The following is an 18663-nucleotide window of genomic DNA, read 5'->3' on the forward strand; positions in this document are numbered from 1 at the left end:
AGGACAGATCCTTGTGGTACTCCATACTTTACTGGTGATAATTGAGATGACTCCCCATTTAAATGAACAAAGTGGTAGCGATCGGACAGGTAGGATCTAAACCATCTTAAAGCCTGCCCTTGAATACCAGTATGGTTTTGTAATCGATCTATGAGTATGTCATGGTCTATAGTGTCGAACGCATCACTAAGATCAAGTAATACTAGCAATGAGATGCAGCCTTGGTCAGAAGCAAGAAGCAAGTCATTTGTAATTTTAACAAGTGCAGTTTCTGTACTATGGTGAGGCCTGAAACCTGACTGAAATTCTTCATAGAGATAATTTTTTTGCAAGAAGGAGCACAATTGAGCAGACACAACTTTTTCTAAAATTTAGACATAAACGGAAGATTTGAAATGGGTCTGTAATTTGCCAGTTCATTAGAATCTAGTTGTGGTTTCTTAATAAGAGGCTTAATAACCGCCAGCTCGAATGGTTTTGGTACGTGACCTAAAGATAACGATGAGTTAATAATATTGAGAAGCGATTCTTCTGCTACAGGTAACAACTCTTTCAGTAGTTTAGTGGGTACAGGATCTAATAAACATGTTGTTGGTTTAGATGCACTGATACGTTTATTTAGCTCTTCCTGTCATATAGTTGTAAAGCACTGCAGTTTTTCTTTGGGTGCGATGAATGAAGCTGAAATACTAGACGCAGTAGAATATACATTTGTTATTGCATTACTGATAAAATAGATAACATCAGAAAAGAAATTCATAAAGTCATTACTATTAAACTGTGAGGGAATATTTAGATTGGGTGGCGTCTGTTTATTTGTTAATCTAGCCACTGTGCTAAATAAGAACCTTGGATTGTTTTGGTTATTATCTATGAGTTTGCGGATATGCTCTGCCCTGGCAGCTTTTAGAGCCTATCTATAGCTGGACATACTGATTTTCCACACAATTCTAAAAACTTCCAAGTTAGTTTTTCTCCATTTGCGCTCAAGATTACGAGTTTCTTTCTTGAGAGAATGGGTTCAACTGTTGTACCATGGCGCAGTACGTTTTTCTCTAACCTTTTTCAATTTGAGGGGGACAACAGCTTCTAATGTGTTAGAGAAGATTGCTAGTCATTTCGTCTAGTTCATGTGTATTTATGGGTACACAGAGCAGTTGAGATAAATCAGGCAGGTTATTTGTGAATCTGTCTTTGGTGGCTGGAACAGTAGTTCTGCCCGGCCAATAACGCGGAGCCATATAAGTAATATCACTAATACGCAGCATGCACGATACGATAAAATGATCAGTAACATCACTTTGAGGTACGATATCTATATCAGTAAGATCAATTCCATGCGATATAATTAAATCTAGCGTATGATTAAAACGATGAGTGGGCCCGGTGACGTTTTGCTTGACTCCAAAAGAGTTTATTAGGTCAGTAAACGCAAGTCCTAATGCATCATTTGTATTATCAACGTGAATGTTAAAATCTCCGACAATTAGCACTTTATCAACATTAACCAATAGATCTGAGAGGAAATCTGCAAATTCTTTTAGGAAATCTGTATATGGCCCTGGCGGTCTATACACAGTAGCCAGAGCAAGAGATAGGAGAGATTTATTTTGCATATCTAACAGTGTAACATTAAGCAGAAGTATTGTAAATGCGTTAAACCTCCTGTATCCTGTTTTCTGAGTAACATTGAGAATATCACTCTATATTGTTGCAACACCACCGCCACGACCAGTCTGACGGGGCTCATGTTTATAACAGTAGCTTGGTGGAGTAGAATCATTTAGACCAAAATATTCATTTGGTTTAAGCCAGGCTTCAGTCAAGCAGAGTACATCAAAATTATTATCTGTGATAATTTCATTTACAATAACTGCTTTGGGTGCGAGTGATCTAATGTTTAGGAGCCCAAGCTTTAAAAATTGTTTTTGTTCATTTATTTTGCTTTTTTCTGGTTTAATCACGATCAGATTTTTTCTAGATCCTGCATTAAATGTATATTTAGACCTCGCTATTCGGGGAACAGACACAGTCTGTATAGATTGGACAACGCAAGTATTTCTATCATTTAAGTGGGTAGAACAAAAGTCATCATAGTAGTTATTTGAGAATTGGCTTACTAGTCAGATGGAGAGTAGTGTCCTGGAGATGTTGTCCGACAGGAGTTCCGCTCCGACTCTGCTGGGGTGCAGGCCATCAGCATGAAAAAGCCTAGGACGCTCCCAGAAAAGATTCCAATTATTAACAAAGAGCAGTTTATTTTCTTTACACCATGACAATAACCATTCGTTTAAAGCAAACAGTCTACTGAACCTTTCGTGTCCTCGTCGATACGTGGGAAGCGGTCCTGACACGGTGATCATCGTCGTGGGCGATGTGCTGCGTACCGTCTCGATCAGGCTCCTGAAGTCCCTCTTCAGTGTCTCCGTCTGCCGCAGCTTGGTGTCGTTAACCCCCGCGTGCAGCACGACAGCACCGATGCTCTTCGTGCCCTTCAGGATCGCGGGTATCTGAGCAGAAACATCGAGAACACGAGCACCGGGGAAACAGTGAGTGTGCACTTTACCTTCAGCTAACGTAGCCCGGACGTGCCGGATGATGGAGTCTCCGACGATCACAGCGTTGCGTTCCGTCTCGCGGAGGGGAGCGAAGCGGTTCCAGGTGGAGATCTTGAAGACCGGAGGCGGCGGAGGGGGAGAGGTCGTCACCCGTGGCCTGGCTCGTGTCTTCCGCTGCTGGTGCACCCAGGGTCCGTGGCGTCCCGGCGCCAAAGTGAAGGACATCTGGGAAGATCGCGTCCTGGGTGCACAGGGCCTGTGCAGAGAAACACATGGAGTAGAGGTGGTGGGAGTGTTAGCAGCATGCTGTATACTTACCCCAGACTTGTGAGCGTCAGTCCGGGATGTTTCCAGGACGGCTCTCCGCTCTCTCGGCTGGGCCTGCTTCTCCACCAGGTCGTGGATCTGCTTCTCCACGGCCTCCAGCTCCAGCTGCACCGAATGCAGCTCGAATGTGTCCTCACCTGCACTCAAAGGTAGTGTAATAACTTTAGAACTATTGTTCTAACTTTAGCTTTAAGGGAATCATTCTTAAGATTCGATATTTATATGATTAATTGATATTAATCAAAATGTCCAACTTATACCTCATTAATGACTTGTCCAGCAAGCATTAAACCAGTATGCCTTAACAATTCAGATTAATTCCGTGGCCACAGTGATACTGAATTGATTAGGTAAGTTAATGTTGACATTAGGTAAAATTAGCATAGGTAAATTTTGAGCGTAGGTAAACGTGATCTTTGGCAAATAATTTCAGACTTGAAAAATCACATAGCAACAGACATGAGATTTCTTAATAGAATCAAAGTTTATTTCACTACTCTAACACAATACTAAGCTAACGTACACACACAAACAGAAGACTTAAACACACACACAGACACACAAATAGCAGGCAATGAATTGTTTGATCTGAAGAGAGTTTTAGGTTCTAATGCTCGTTTTCAAGAATGCTCTAACTTCAACCTGAGGGAAATCACACGCATGGAACTCTTCTATCTTCACTCTTAGCGATGAATACAACCAGTTTCCAACAGCTTTAGGAAATATTGTCTTACTTTCCTTGCTTTCAGTTGAGTTCAAGATTGTGCGCGGATTGGCGGCTTGGTAGGTTGTCGTCACGAGAATACTCTTCAGTGGTTGGTTGGCTGGCTTCGTTCTGACTTGATGATGCTCCCAGGAAGTTGGTTTCCGTTTCTGAGGCTTTAGATGTTAGTTTCTTTGGAAGTTTGAGTCTTGATCTCTGTTCACTGCTCGATCATGATGTTAAATGACTGAGAGCGCAGAGCAAGCAGAGAGCAACGAGCGAGCTGATCTTAAGCTTGAGTTTAAAACTTTTCTTCCCAAACAACTGAGACATACAGTTGGGTATCTGTCTTTAACGGGCCGATTTGGGATCCACCCACGGGCGGCTGACCCAATCGGATTCTTCCTGTGGGGCGGAGCCCCGCCCTGCACAGCTTCTTTCCATGCATGCATTATCTTGTTCAGTTATTTTATCACATGCAGAAATGATTGACAGCAGATTTCTATTCGTATTGTAATCATACATTGATGAGAACAGACAATTTTCATCCACACCAGATTATTGCTGATGAAATCAGCTTTCATTACAAATCAAACATTAGGTAATTTTGCATAACCAAAGTACATATATCAATTGTATCCATTACGCGGTTAAGCCCTAGATGAAACAATTCTAAATAATCACACCACGCATGTGAAACTGAACAAATATTGATCAGGAAAATCATACATCGAAAGATTACAACAATACCATAAGTTCCCATAACACAGCAAGCTTATAAATGACATGAAAACAACCTTAATATATGTTGTAAATATATTGTATATATTGTTTTCGAGTATTTTGCTTCAATAGCAGAAACCAGTATAATTTGTCCATTTTAAAATACTTGAGCGAAAACACTGCGTCTCTTTGTCTGTCAGAGAGCAAAAAAAAAAAGGCGCGTTCCTCTTTTGGGGAGAAATGCGAGGTCGCGGGAAGGTCACTTTCGTGGAGATCTGGTGTTTTGCTTAGTTCGGACGTCGGCTGTAAAACCGTCTTCCCTGCGGATAACATCATTGAATTACTGCGTTAATGGTCAGGGAATCAGGGAGTGTTTGTGCCGGAGTTTCTCCCAAATGACAAGGTCTTTTGCCCTGTTCGACTTTATTTATAGTAAACCGATTGACCGTGCTGTTCTTTATAGATATCCAGATGTTCCTCTCAAATATATTCTGGGTTTTAGAGTTCTCCCAAGATAAGAGATTCAGGGCAGGAGATCGGCCAGCCAGTCACATGCTGGGAGTCGGGCTTTGATTCCTGTTCAGGAATGTGTCGTCTTGAAATTAGGTGTGTGTGTATGTGTGTGTGTTCTTGTTCCGACCAAGCTCTACAGTAGACACAAATCTGCCATTTAAGGCTGCTTTAGAAAGCGCTGTCTTGCAGTGTTGCCATGTCCTCAGATGCGTTTATGCATGTTGTTTGGTCTTATCTTATAAAGATAGGCACTTTATGGAGTTAATAAAGTGATCTGTTCTGGATATGAGATATGTGTTATAAAACAAAGCATGTGGGTGCTTTAGTGTTTTTTGTGCTTGTCCTTGTCTGTTTGTTTTTTAAAGGAAGATCTGGCAACACTGACACTTTACCGCAGGGCTCATGAGCGCAGTTAGCCCTGTGTCAAAATCAAAATGTGCTAAGTTAAGACTTCTTTCACTGTTATTTTCTTGCATCTCACATACAGACGAAGACACATTTCTGATGCACCTTCAAATACGTCATTAACAACTAGTTGTTCAGTTCAGTTCCAGAAGCTGATTTTATCGGTCCCTTGAGTAGCCTACTAAGGCTTGTTACTAACACAGTAACACAAAAACACACATTTAGCATGTACAACAAGATGTACAACGCTTGGAATGCCTTGGCCAAGCATTCACATTTACATAATTGCTTAAAGTACGTTTTTGATGTTTCTATAATCAGTGTGAGAAAGACGATGCTATTCTTCTGATGTACGAATAAACAAGCTAATCAGCTATAATTTTCTCATATCAAACTGATAATATTCATTTCCTTTCCTTGACTGTCTTCCTGTGGGCCATATCTGTTGTTTTGAGCAATCTGATGCTATGCTATTCAGATTGGATACATATGCAGCATATGTCTCTGTGCTGTGATACACAGAAGAGAAGCATATAACAAAGAAGAGAATGTAATAACAAAAAGAACTGAGCCCTAAATTATTACTTGACACACACAGGTCTGCACCTATGCATGACTGAATTTACTAATGCTGATCCCCAGGCCGCAACAGATACAGACATGTCACTGTGCTGAGGTTTCATTCAATTCACAAACACATTTAACTGTGACCATGCCCTTAGTTATAACAACTTGCATTTAGCATTAGACACGTACTGGCAAAGCCACAACTGCATGGTTTTATTTGTGTGAGTTTCACGGCATGTGATCAGCATGCTACACCTTACAAGTTGGTTAACTGTGCAGATAAAAACATGAGAGGTCGATACATTCTTTAAACTAAGAAAAATCTATTTGCCCTACAGAATGTATGACCAAATTGCAGTCATGGCATTGAGTTTCATATGAACCTTATTATTACAAAATTTAATATGAAACATAATTAACACTAAGGCAAACATCAATATTACTATTGCTTATACTTACAGTAGATTATAACAAACCCCTGACCATAAGCAAGTCACTGTGTAAATCATCCCACACTACCCTTGTCAAAAAGTAGTGCACTAAATTTTATTAAATGTGCACTTACTACAAATCTTAAAGATGTATTTAAAAACGTACTTGCAGATAATAATGAAATAAAAGGCCACTTTAAGTGTTCTCAAAGAGAGTACACTTTCCTGACACTTTTATGTTTCTTAACACACTTAAGTATACTTTAAAAAAATGCACTTTGTAATTACATTTTAAATAATTATATTTTAATCATCATTACATTTATTTTCATGTGTTAATACATTTTAAAGGTACTGAATTGCAACTTGTAATTACAAATATGTTTAAATGCATGACAAAAGTTTTAATAGAAATGTATTTGTCAGTTTATTTGTCAGTACACTTTTTACCTATAAAGATGTACTTAAGTCCTACTTAAGTCAGCCAAAAAGCACTCTAAATTTCAGGCAATTTCATTTAATTCAAATTGAAATAAGAATATTTATATAATTGCAGTTAGTATGTTAGTCTGGAAAAAATTACTTTCAGTTCGCACTTACGTATATACTTTAAGTATAGCCTTTGGTCATATGCAGGGGGTCATACTGAGTAGGAGCTTTTTGACTAAGCAACCACACAGAACATGCAAGGAACAACCAATGATTCCCTAGCAACCTCATAGCAATGCACAGAACAAGTTTGCAATTGCTTAGCAATGCCCTGACAACCACTCGCCCTTAAAAAATATAAAAATCAAGCAGTTGGTTGTTTCAGCAAACGCACATTTACACACAGACATGCATCAGCATCTTCTCAGTTACACCATTGTTGAAACAAAGATGCAGTGGTGTAAGAAGCTTGAGATTTGTGTATTGGACATAGTGAAGGTGTGTTTGCATGTGTGTTTGTGTGTATGCTCTGGCTATTCTCAATCCTGGCCTCAGGGGGAGAGCTGTTAGGGCGATAAGATAAGACTGTACTCAGAGCAGTCACTTTGGCTTACGTGCCAGGCTCCTGATACAGTTCAGATAGGGTTTGGAACGGCACAACCAGATTCAACAATACCACAAACACACAGACACACACACACACACACACACTTATACTACTCTATATCAAAAGCTATACACTATACACCTTAACGTGCCATGTTTGAATGACAGGGGGCACGATTTTTAGTCTGTTAATGATGTTGTATGCGTCAGGCTTTAGAATCTCTGTAGTAAAAGTACAGAGCAATAAGTCACATGGACTACTTTATGGTGCTTTTTTGTATCTATAGACTTTATTAATAGAAAAAAAAAAGTGTGATTAGGGTTGAGAAAATGTCGAAAGTGAGAAATCCTTTGTACCCACTGAAGCAATAAAGCATGATACATTATTGACTTAATTGCAAATGCTTTTGTAGGAGTTTTCCTTTCAGATGCAACATTTATGGGAATGATGGTATTTAAATAAATCATGCTAGGTGATTTACTGAGGTTTGCAGTAGCCAGATTACTGGTATTTGTGCCATTATTTATGCCCCAAAAAGCATTGCTGGATCTGAAATCAATACACTCTCTTGAGTTGGTACTTATTTTGAATAAATAATTACTTCATGACCGCTAAAAGTTTCCTACTCCTTTGCGTACTGTGAATTTGCACTTCTTTTGTCACATACTGTTTTTCAACTAATGTATGGTAGGGAAGTATGTAATTTCAGATGCAGTCCTTTATATTAACCTGTTTTGTGCCTGTGTAGATTACACACAGGTGATTATCATCAGCTCTGCTTGTTTGCAACCCTACTCTAATTTGCACTACTCTTCGTAGATTGCATTGGTCATTATGGAAACACGCTGGCTGCGTCAGTGTTCTTTAATTCACGCATTGTTAATAGATCACCTGCAGAAATTGTGTACTGATAGCATACTTGTATATGTGTACTGTTCTTGGAAATAAATTGGCCCACTTTTAGTTCATAAAAGAATACTTTGAATGTAGCAATAGTAAACTATTTTCTAACTTTTTCTTTATTATAGCAACAATAAGTGAAATTATATGTATACTGTTTATACTTCTAACTCATTTATTTAGTTTATGGAAGTACATTTTCAATAATACTTTCTGGAAACTACCAGTTTAAGAGACCATATAAATATAGTGAAAGGGAAGTGGTGTCTGGCCAAGTATGGTGACCCATATTCAGAATCCCATATTCAGCTCTGCATTTAACCCATCCAAGTGCACACACACAGTAGTGAACATACACCCAGAGCAGTGGGCAGCCAATGCTGCGGCGCCCGGGGAGCAGTTGGGGGTTTGGTGCCTTGCTCAAGGGTCTCACCTCAGTCGTGGTATTGAGGGTGGAGAGAATGTTGGTTATTTTATAAAACTAGTAGTTTACTGAGACTACTTGCATGAACTTAAAATTTGTCTAAAAATAACATCTAATAAACTAACAGTATACCAAAAGTTCACTTAATGTATTGTTGCTATAAGAAAACACTTAGATGTACATTTACATTTAGCTGACGCTTTTATCCAAAGCGACTTACAATTGCTATATATGTCAGAGGTCGCACGCCTCTGGAGCAACTAGGGGTTAAGTGTCTTGCTCAGGGACACATTGGTGTCTCACAGTGGATTCAAACCCAGGTCTCTCACACCAAAGGCATGTGTCTTATCCACTGCGCCATCACCACCCAGATGTAAACTAGCTGCTTCCCCAAAATTTACTACTATTGCACTCAATGCATACTTTAATAAACTAAAAATGATGACAATTTTGTATTGAAACATAAAAATATACTACTGGTACATTGATATTAGTATACTTACTATATTAGGTATACTTGACAAATATACTTGAACTATAAATTTACTTAAAATTAACTTGATGTATACTTTTATACAACAAATACTACTACCATGAGTATGTGTCAATAAACATGCTTATCTCCCATTTAAAGACAGAGGAAAATAAAAACAGCAAGATTTGAGAACAGTTATGAGGGCTGAGCTATATTTTCTTGACAACTGCTTCACAGCATCTCTTGTAATGTGGCGCTCACATGTTAAAAGGCCAGAAGGTCACTCACAAACATACACTAGCCTCTTTGTTTTGTTATGACTTTTTCCTTTTTTGCAGTCTCGTGTTATAGGGATACAACATGAAAAAATACCAAAAAATAAAAATAAAAAAGGACAAAAAACACCGTAATACTTAATACATAATCCTTAAAATCCAACACTCATGTTTGCATACATTCAAATAATGGAGAATCAAGATGCTTCGTTCATTCACTGAATATTGATATGAATTTGTTCACTGACACAAGCTATTGTATGACTTCAGAAGACTAGGAGGAATATAATGCTGAAGTATATTTAATATATATTTACATTTACGTTTATTCGCTTTGCAGATTTTTTTTCAAAGCGACTTGTAAATGAGGAATACAGCAAGTGATTCATTATAATCAGGCAGTAAACAAGAGAATTGCTAGTGATACAAAGTTTCAGACATCGTTTAGAATAAAAATATAGTGAAAGCATAGAGGAAGATTTTATTTTCAGACGGAAGAGATGACTTTTCAGCTGTTTATTTAATATCGTCAGGGATTTAGTGTCCAAGATTGGGTTGGGAAGATAATTCCACCAACAAGAAACAGTGAACAAAAATGTTCTGGTTGATTGATTTTGTGCCTGTCTGTAATGGTACCATGAGGCATCACTCATTTACTGTCCTCAGGCTTCTGAAGGGGAAGTACTCATAAGGCTGAGTGGTACTTAGATGGGAGCGGAGACTGCGGCTGTTCTATATGCAAACATCAATATCTTAACCTTGTGCAATTCAAACCTGCATGATCGTGGTGTCCTTGCAATATGGTCTTTGAAGGTCAGTTTATTGTCAAAGATTGCCCCAAAATCTCTGACCATACTTGATGAGATTATTGTTGATATATATCTTTAGAATGTTTAAGCTGTATGAACTGAATCCACAAACACATCCAACATCCTCATATTTCTATTTTATATACATATAATTACTCTTTTTTTGTTGCCCTCATCCTCACTGTACGGGGAAAAACAGCATAAACATTCCAAAGACTAATATTGTGTTGACTAAATGACAGAAATTCAATTTTGGATTGAACTTTACCTTTAAATGGAAGATAAATATTTTTTTATCAATTATTACAAAATCCAGATAGAACAGAATCTAACAGACTGACTAAACAGACTAAATAATATGTTTAGTCTTAATCTAGTTAAAACCGTATTCAGTTCTCTGGACCATGCACCCCTCCCTCTAACAACATGAGGAAATGAACTAGTCGAAGGTGCAGAAATAGTAAACAAGCCTGTGTTGAAGTTTTTGAAGCTTTGAAGTGGAGCTTGAGGTGGCGTGCTGGGTTTCAGATGCTGTGTTACAATGTTTTTATGAAATTCACCTACATGCGTGCCTAAACAAGAGGAGCTTAAGGAATTGAAAATAAAAGAGATTTCAGTTTGATATTTGGGAACTAACACACTGCTCATTGAGGATGTTTTTCCATATTTAGCTCTTTGCTTTAGCTAATTACCTAAAGATTTACTTATATTGTGTGTAGCATGGGCAATTTTCTTGCCAAAATGTTTAATTGTCTAATATAATCTTAAAATGCAATCTTAATTAGTAATTGGTGGACCAACTAGGTCCAGAGACTCTAGACTATCTAACATTTTGACCATTTTGGTAATTGTGCCAATAATATGTTTATGTAGGATTAGTTTGTTTATGGCACTTTTCCACTGCATAGTACGGCAATGTACAGTTCAGTACGGCACACTTTTGGGGGTTTTTCCACTGGGTATAGCACCTGGTACTTTTTTTAGTACCACCTCGGCCGAGGTTCCAAGCCAAAACGTTACCGTTACCAAAATGTGACGTGTAAACTCTGCTGATCACTGATTGGCTGGAGAGAATCATCACTTCCTGCGTCATTGAACTTGCTGCACAAGACACAACAGACCCGCTAGATTTAAATCAGCACAGCCAGCGAAGGATCGAACGCAACTGTTTTCAATGGGCGCACCTTTTTTAACACCCAAAAATGGCTGTTTCGTTGAAGTACATACGTCCCTCTTTTAGATAGCCGAGGAGCGGATCCAGCGAGAGCTTGATGGAGCAAAGCGGAATTGAAAAGTTTTTCAGGAGTAATGGCAGTAGAGGCGGCGCAAATATAACGACACGTGAATAATACCACCAACTCTAAAAGCGGTACTAAACTGCAGTGGAAACCCAAACCGAGCCGAACTGAGCCGTACCGTTTTGAGCCGAGCCGAGTTGTACCACGCAGTGGAAAAGGTTTATTAGTCAAGGATGTACCAAAGTATTAAAATATCAGTGTAACCAAATATAATATTAAGAGAATCTATAATTGAAAAACCCAAAGTAATTCACCACTGTTCTGAATTTTGTGGAGCAAACATGCAAGTGACGTAGAATGTGATCATGTTCAGTGCTGTTGAAGCCAAAACACTAAGACTAATGTGCTTTGCATGTCTAAGTGTGAGCAATTGTATTTGAAGTGGGCAAGTGTGAAGTCAATACTTCTAATTAGACCTTTTTTTCCACTGATGGTATTTTTCGTTTCCTCTTTTCTTTGTTTCTCACATGCTAAAATAGATAAACTGTGGATGGCATGGCAACACGATAGGTGCGGTTGATCTGATGTATCAGTTGTGCCAATAGCTTAAGAGCTCTGGATCTCCCTTTACAGATATCGCAACACCTTTATGCAAACTTTTACAGGCATATTTAGAATCAAGGATTTTGGTCAGGATTGGATGTGTTAACAGTTCCTGCTAAATCTAGCGCTGTGCTGTCATGTCACAAATTATGGTTACAAAGATATTTCTCAACCTCATTTACCCCAAACCTCACTTTAGTTTTGCCTGCAGCAGGTTACATATTTATAACAATGCAGAAAAAACAAATTTTGAAAAAGTTCACAGTTCTTGAATGCGGCTTGTATCAAAGTGAATAAAGTACATCTGATTCACTATTCAGTTTATGACACTTTGAGTGGTTAAAACAAACTTCTTACAATGCATTTAGTCAAGGGACTGTTCTTCGTCAATATTAGCCAAATAAAATAGCTAACAACACAGTGAGAACTTCATCTTTTATATCAATGTGGCAGTACATTTACGGAGGCATATTCTGTAGAAAGTATCCGTTAAAACAGTGACTGCTGAATTTTTAAAAATGACATTTAAACTTTGTAACTGCAATATTGCAGACTATATTGTACTTTTTGAATGGATATTACACAGGGAGAAGAACTGATAATACTCTATTGTAAATAAACACTTTATTAAATGAAGTTTGTAACAGAAAAAAACTGCAATATCAATATCAATAATCAGTATCAATGCCAGTGCAACGTTAATATACAGTATTATATAAAGTGCTAACAAAAGTTTTCAGCTTGTTAATAGTATGACACTTCAGGCAGTCAATGTGTTTACATGTGGCATTGCATAAAATGGTATCATTCTACTTTGTTTGTGGGTTTAATTAAATAGTGGTTATATCCTAGTATGTAATTTTCACATTCACTTACCATTCTGTAAATGTAAGTATTCACATATAGTTAGAGGTTCTGGTCTAGTTTATCAAGTTCCAGTTGATTTACAGTATATATGTATTATTCTTACTCCACAGTTAATTATTCCAAATGTTTGGATATAATTCCATTGAGAACAGGTGTGCCCCCCAGTACTGGGCTGAAGGATGACTTTAAGAGGGAAGTAAATCCCACTAAAAGGGCGTAGTTTACTTACTGCCCTGAGAGATATTAACAAACCAAATTTAGGCATATTCGCAGGTTTTATGCCAGATTTCAGTGTGCTTTTTGTGCATTCAGTTTCTTTACATCCATTTGTCCAATACTTGTCCTTATACATTAGACTCATTGTGGAACATCTTGTTCTTTATGGACCTCAGGCTGAACTGAAGAGCGGAGCTTGTCTCTGACTGCAAAGCCTCAGAGAACTTGACATCAAAGGAACGGTTCATCTGAGACTTCCTCTTAATTGAGTTTTGTATAGTCTCTGAGGTGAAATAGTAGACGATGGGGTCAAAACAGCAGTTGGACACAGCAATACACAGAGCGATCGGATAGATCGTCCGAACCACTGATTCTACTGCACAGCCCTCCAAGGTTTTTGTCCGCACTAGTGAGTAGAAGACAAGGTTGACGTTGTAGGGGATGAAACAAAAGCAGAAAATGGAGAGGTGGACGATGATCATCCTCAAGATCTTTTTCTTGTTCAGCTTCCCTCCCCGACTAACAGTCTGTGGCTTCCTCAAAGTTTGGAGCACCATAGCAGAGCAAACCACGTTCAGTATCAAAGGGATAAGGAACCCCACTGTCTCTATGAAGATCACCACCTTTGAGAGATGGCTCTTCCACTGATTTGAGGAGAAGTTCTCAAAGCAGGCTATCGTGTTGTTTTTTTGCTTGTTAGTACTGTTCAGCATGAAGCCTGTCGGAAGACTTCCAGAAAGCACCAGAACCCAAACAGCAACACATACAATTTTGGCATTGCGTTTGGTCCGGAGACCCCTTGAACGGAAGGGGTGTACAATGGCGAGAAAGCGGTCCACGCTGATGCATGTTAGGAACAGGATGCTCCCATACATGTTGGTGTAAAAGAGTGAGACAGAGAGCTGGCAAAGCAGGCTGCCGAAAGGCCAGTTCTGCTGGATGAAGTAAAAGACCCTCAAAGGAAGTGTGAGCACAAATAATAAGTCAGAAACCACAAGATTCATCATATATGTGGTGGTCTCATTCCGCAGTTTCAGTGAACAAGTAAAAATGTACATGGCTGCAACATTGGTGATGAGTCCCACCATGAAGACAATGCTAAACACTATGCTGTAAAGTGGATATTTGAAGTTGTCATTCTTTGGGCAGTGGGTGATGTTGTGTAGCTGCAAAGAGGAATTTTTGTTGCTGGCATTGCCAGTCCATATCTGGGTCAAAGCCTCCATCTGAACAGTGGTGTTGTACATCTCAGTGAGAAACAAAGGCGCACTATGGGGTGGCAGTTAGGCGAGACTACACAATAAGAGGATTTTCCTCAATCCACAATTCAACAGGGCAAAACAAAGCATGTGCAGCAGACAGATTGCTTCCAACCACAAGATGGTCTTTCCTTCAAGGGCACATAGATCTCTTTAATGTGATTTTTTTTTTTCTGTTGCCAGTTCAAAACTGAAGCGATCAAACACTCCTCTGCGGCATTCTTCAACAAAGCCTCAAGTTGAAGGCATTTCACCCCAGAGACTGGAGCCAGACCCCGACTACCTCTTCCCCTCCCCCTTCCTCCTGTCTTTTCCCTAGCCACCCCACAAGATTGTTGCCCCAAGCTTAGAAGCTACTCACTCCAAAGTTTTAATTCACACAGTCCTTTCCTCTGGTTCGACTTCAGAAATACCATCCAAAAGCAGCCAAAAGGAGTAATCCTGTTAGAATCCACTCCTAGTATATCCCATTGAGGAAAAACAAATGTCTTTGTCCAAAATACTTATGAAAGCAATCCCAAATTCTTCCCAGACAAGTCTTGAAGTATCCTTTAAATTAGCCTTCTTTGTTCTCAGTCCCACATTGTCCAGTGGTTGTAGAGCACCTGTAGACAGCATGCAGCTCTCTCTGAGTGTGACAGTGTAAAAGCAAGTCAGACTTGCTTCATCCAAGGGTCTGTTTCCTGGCCCACCCCCTTCCTTGCTACTCCGTCTTGTTGTCTCTGTCAGCAGTAGCCTCAGGGGCATTCTGTGCTGAGAGCACTGAAGAGGCGAGAGAGGCAGCTGTGCTGTGAAGAACTTTACAAACCGGTGTTATCATGACTAGCATATTTGACTAACCATGGCTCCTCCTACCTCCTGGATAGATTCCTCCCCCTCTAACAGAAAAGCCAGACAGCAACAAATTATACAGTGTACAAGGGGCAAACTGTTCTTTTAACAACTTAACATTTCAGTATTTTTCAACAACTTTGAATTTATTATGGTATTATTTAATATTAAACCTTACCCAAAAGTAAATTATATCAGGAAGTTTTAAAAGTACAAGAGGCTTACTGGAGTTCTTAATTGTGTTTCTTATAAGTATAAACTGTTTTGTTGAAATTAAGATACAGTAGTTTAGATGGTTCAGTTAGAGGAGCTTTGGGAGAATTTTGGTAAAATGTTTTAGTTAATATTGAAATCTCAGTTTTGTAAAGTCATTGGCATCTTGGCAAAGAGTTATTAGTTCTTCTTAGGAGATACTGTACATTTGAGATTATAAGAGAGTTTTTCCATGTCACAGTTGGCCTTTAGCATGGTCCAGTTAGCCCCTGCTGGTAGATGTGGTAACTACACCATCTGAATGCAAAGAGTATTCAAATGATCTGACTATATGACTATATTTGTGTGATTATGTTTATAAAACATATATTTACATAACCAGTTTTATACCACCATATATATATATTCCCCTAATAGCATGAAATGTACTCATTACTCACATAACATTTACTGCTCATGTGCTTGGTTCGGGGAAAAAATAATAGAAGCAGAACTGAGTGCACATGAGCCATGCTGAGCACTGAGTACTAAAATGGGAAGATTTCAAATTCTGAGAGGCAACAGCCAAGCAAGTGTCACTGAGATTAACTGAAAGGCTAAATAACAGAAAGCTGTTTGTAGCACTTGCTCTTTTTTCCCTTCAGGAAAAAAACATCTGAGATACAAGAGACTTGTGCAAAAGTTGTATGGGAGAAGCTATTTAAATCTTAAAGAGCTGTCAACTGGGATTTTATAACATTAATAGTTAGCAACATAGAAACTGCAAGTCTGTTCCTTTTCCAAGCTATACTTAAGAAAGAGGAAATGTAACCAGCTTCCTCTGCAAAAACTTCCGTTTAGAGACATTCTGTCAGGGTTAGGCAAGGGATTTTGTATTATATACCACACCCATGATACACGCACTTTACTTGCAACAACAACAAAGGAACCGGTATTTTATTAAATAATGGAGCACAACAAGGGCAGTAGTTCTAGAATTATTTTCCCCATTCATTTTCTCTATAAGGATTTTAAACAAAAGACCTCAATACAGAATGTTAAGTATAACGAAACAAAATCAACTCTGAGATGAATCTAAACATTTAAAAGTTTGTTCTGAAGGAAAAAAAGATTAAAATTACAAGACTGTGTGCACTTAATGTAAACTTCACCATGGAACACAGCAAATGGTATTATAATAATAATAATAAATCAGACGTCAGAAAGAGCATTTTTAGACACACAAGGAATTTGGCAAAACAGGAAAGGAAAGGAAAGGAAAGGAAAGGAAAGGAAAGGAAAGGAAAGGAAAGGAAAGGAAAGGAAAGGAAAGGAAAGGAAAATAACAAAATTTGGGAAATAAAACCTCAGATGAATAACAGCACATGACATATCACAGCATGTCATTATTTATTTAGCAAAAATAAAGCCTTATAACAACCTAAGGACAGCCTTACTGTTAACATAGGAATTAAGAGGGTAAGTCAGGCACTGCTAATCAAATATCTTTGAATAACTGATCTTCAGCAAGTGTAAGCACCTAAAAGCAAATGTTTTTTGGGGGTTTTTTTGGGCAGTTTGCTGGTCTGGAGCCATAATGCTTATAGTGCTATCAAACGATTAATTGCGATTAATTGCATCCAAAATAAAAGTTTTTGTTTACATAATATATGTGTGTGTACTGTGTATATTTATTATGTATATATAAAGATACACACATACAGCATATATTTTTGAAAATGTTTATATGTATTTACGGGTACATATTTATATTAATATAAATTATATCATATATAAATATATTTAATATATAAATGTAACATCTTTTTCTGAAAAATATACATGAATGAGTGTATATTTATACATAATATAGTTACACATAATATAGTTACACAGTACACAAATATATTATGCAAGCAAAAACTTTTATTTTGGATGCAAATTATCGTTTGACAGGCACAGCACTATACTATATAAGAGATGCACCTGTATATATGTGTGTATATATATATATGTATATATATATATATATATATATATATATATATGTATGTATATGTGTGTGTGTGTGTGTGTGTGTCACGGTTCGTGTGGAGGCGAGGACAGGAGTTGCAGGAAGAATGGTCTTTCTTTTTAATAATAAAATTAAACATAAATGAACAAAAACCACCCAGAGGAGGAAAAACAGGCAGGCGGGCTAGGAACTGCAATATAGGCAGACATAACACACACGACGCAAAACACTTGACGAAAAACAACGGATCAGCACAAGACTATAGACACCTGGAGAATAAATAGGGAGAAAAACGAGCAGGGTAACGAGGGAGACACAGGTGGAGCAACTGAAACAATAATGAGGTGACAAAATGGGAGGGGACAGACAATAGACAGGAGAAAGCATATGGCACCAAAACAATGGTGCATTCCAAACGGGATATATCTTCCTCCGAAGGGCACTTCGAAGTGAAAACAATCATGGCTGCCATATTGAAGTGTCGTTCCAAACCGAAGTGCTCAAAACTAGCCACTTCAAAGGGCCCTTCGGAATGAAGGATTTGGAAGGGTACAACTGATGGACACTTTGGGCCCCCATGATCCTTTGCGCTGACGCTATAAGGGACTATAAATAATTGGACAATTGACTCAAAAGCTGTTTCATGGACATGTGTGGGCAATTTTTTTCATTATTTCTACATCCACTAAGCAGGTAAAAGGTCTGGAGTTGCCTCTAAGTGTGCTATTTGCATTTGGAAGCTATTACTGTGAACCCACATCATGCGTTCAAAGGACCTCTCCATACAAGTGAAACAGACAATTGTTAGGCTTCAAAAACCATTATAGAGATGGCAGGATCATTAGGAGTGGCCAAATCAACAGTTTGGTACATTCTGAGAAAAAAATGGACTGGTGAGCTCAGCAACATAAAAAGGCCTGGATGTCCACGGAGGACAACAGTGGTGGATGATCAGAGGATCCTCTCCATGGTAAAGAAAAACCCTTTAAGCACACTTTTTTTGGGGAGTTTTACCATAACATTTAGTTTTCATATGTATACCACTGTTCAGAACTGTGTTAGCTAACCATGTGCTGATTAGCATCTTTGAGCTAAGTTCAGAATTATCTAAAATGGTCACTACCGAAACAGTCGCTACTGAAATTGTAAGGGGTGGTTTATTACTTTTGTAATGCGCATGTGCAGTGACGTAAATATAGCATAATAACATATGCGGAACGAGCTGTTCTTCCCGGTGAATAAAAGTGTCATAAATGAGTGTCCAGTCATTCTAAAATGCTACTTTCACTCAGCTTAT

The 18663-nt window shown here is 38.3% G+C and overlaps 2 protein-coding genes across 3 annotated transcripts; both read right to left on the minus strand.

Annotated features, from left to right (window-relative positions):
- Window positions 1-1951: 1951 nt before the first annotated feature.
- On the minus strand, window positions 1952-3914 carry LOC306851538 (uncharacterized protein). 2 transcript variants are annotated; one of them, XM_079387836.1, is made up of 3 exons: window positions 3620-3914; window positions 2877-3022; window positions 1952-2814 (listed from the first exon to the last, which is right to left on the minus strand). In XM_079387836.1, the coding sequence occupies exon 3, from the start codon at window positions 2781-2783 to the stop codon at window positions 2124-2126; it is 660 nt and encodes a 219-aa protein (XP_079243962.1). In that variant the 5' UTR covers window positions 2784-2814; window positions 2877-3022; window positions 3620-3914; the 3' UTR covers window positions 1952-2123. The 2 variants fall into 2 exon arrangements, with proteins under 2 accessions (XP_079243962.1, XP_079243963.1); XM_079387837.1 differs by having other exon boundaries at window positions 1954-3022; window positions 3620-3902.
- Window positions 3915-12409: 8495 nt separating this feature from the next.
- LOC306851469 (lysophosphatidic acid receptor 6-like) lies at window positions 12410-15119 on the minus strand. The gene has a single exon (XM_079387725.1). The coding sequence runs from the start codon at window positions 14315-14317 to the stop codon at window positions 13199-13201; it is 1119 nt and encodes a 372-aa protein (XP_079243851.1). The 5' UTR covers window positions 14318-15119; the 3' UTR covers window positions 12410-13198.
- Window positions 15120-18663: the final 3544 nt, after the last annotated feature.

This window comes from Barbus barbus (assembly GCF_936440315.1).
Source record: "Barbus barbus genome assembly, chromosome: 31".
Taxonomy (NCBI): domain Eukaryota; kingdom Metazoa; phylum Chordata; class Actinopteri; order Cypriniformes; family Cyprinidae; genus Barbus; species Barbus barbus.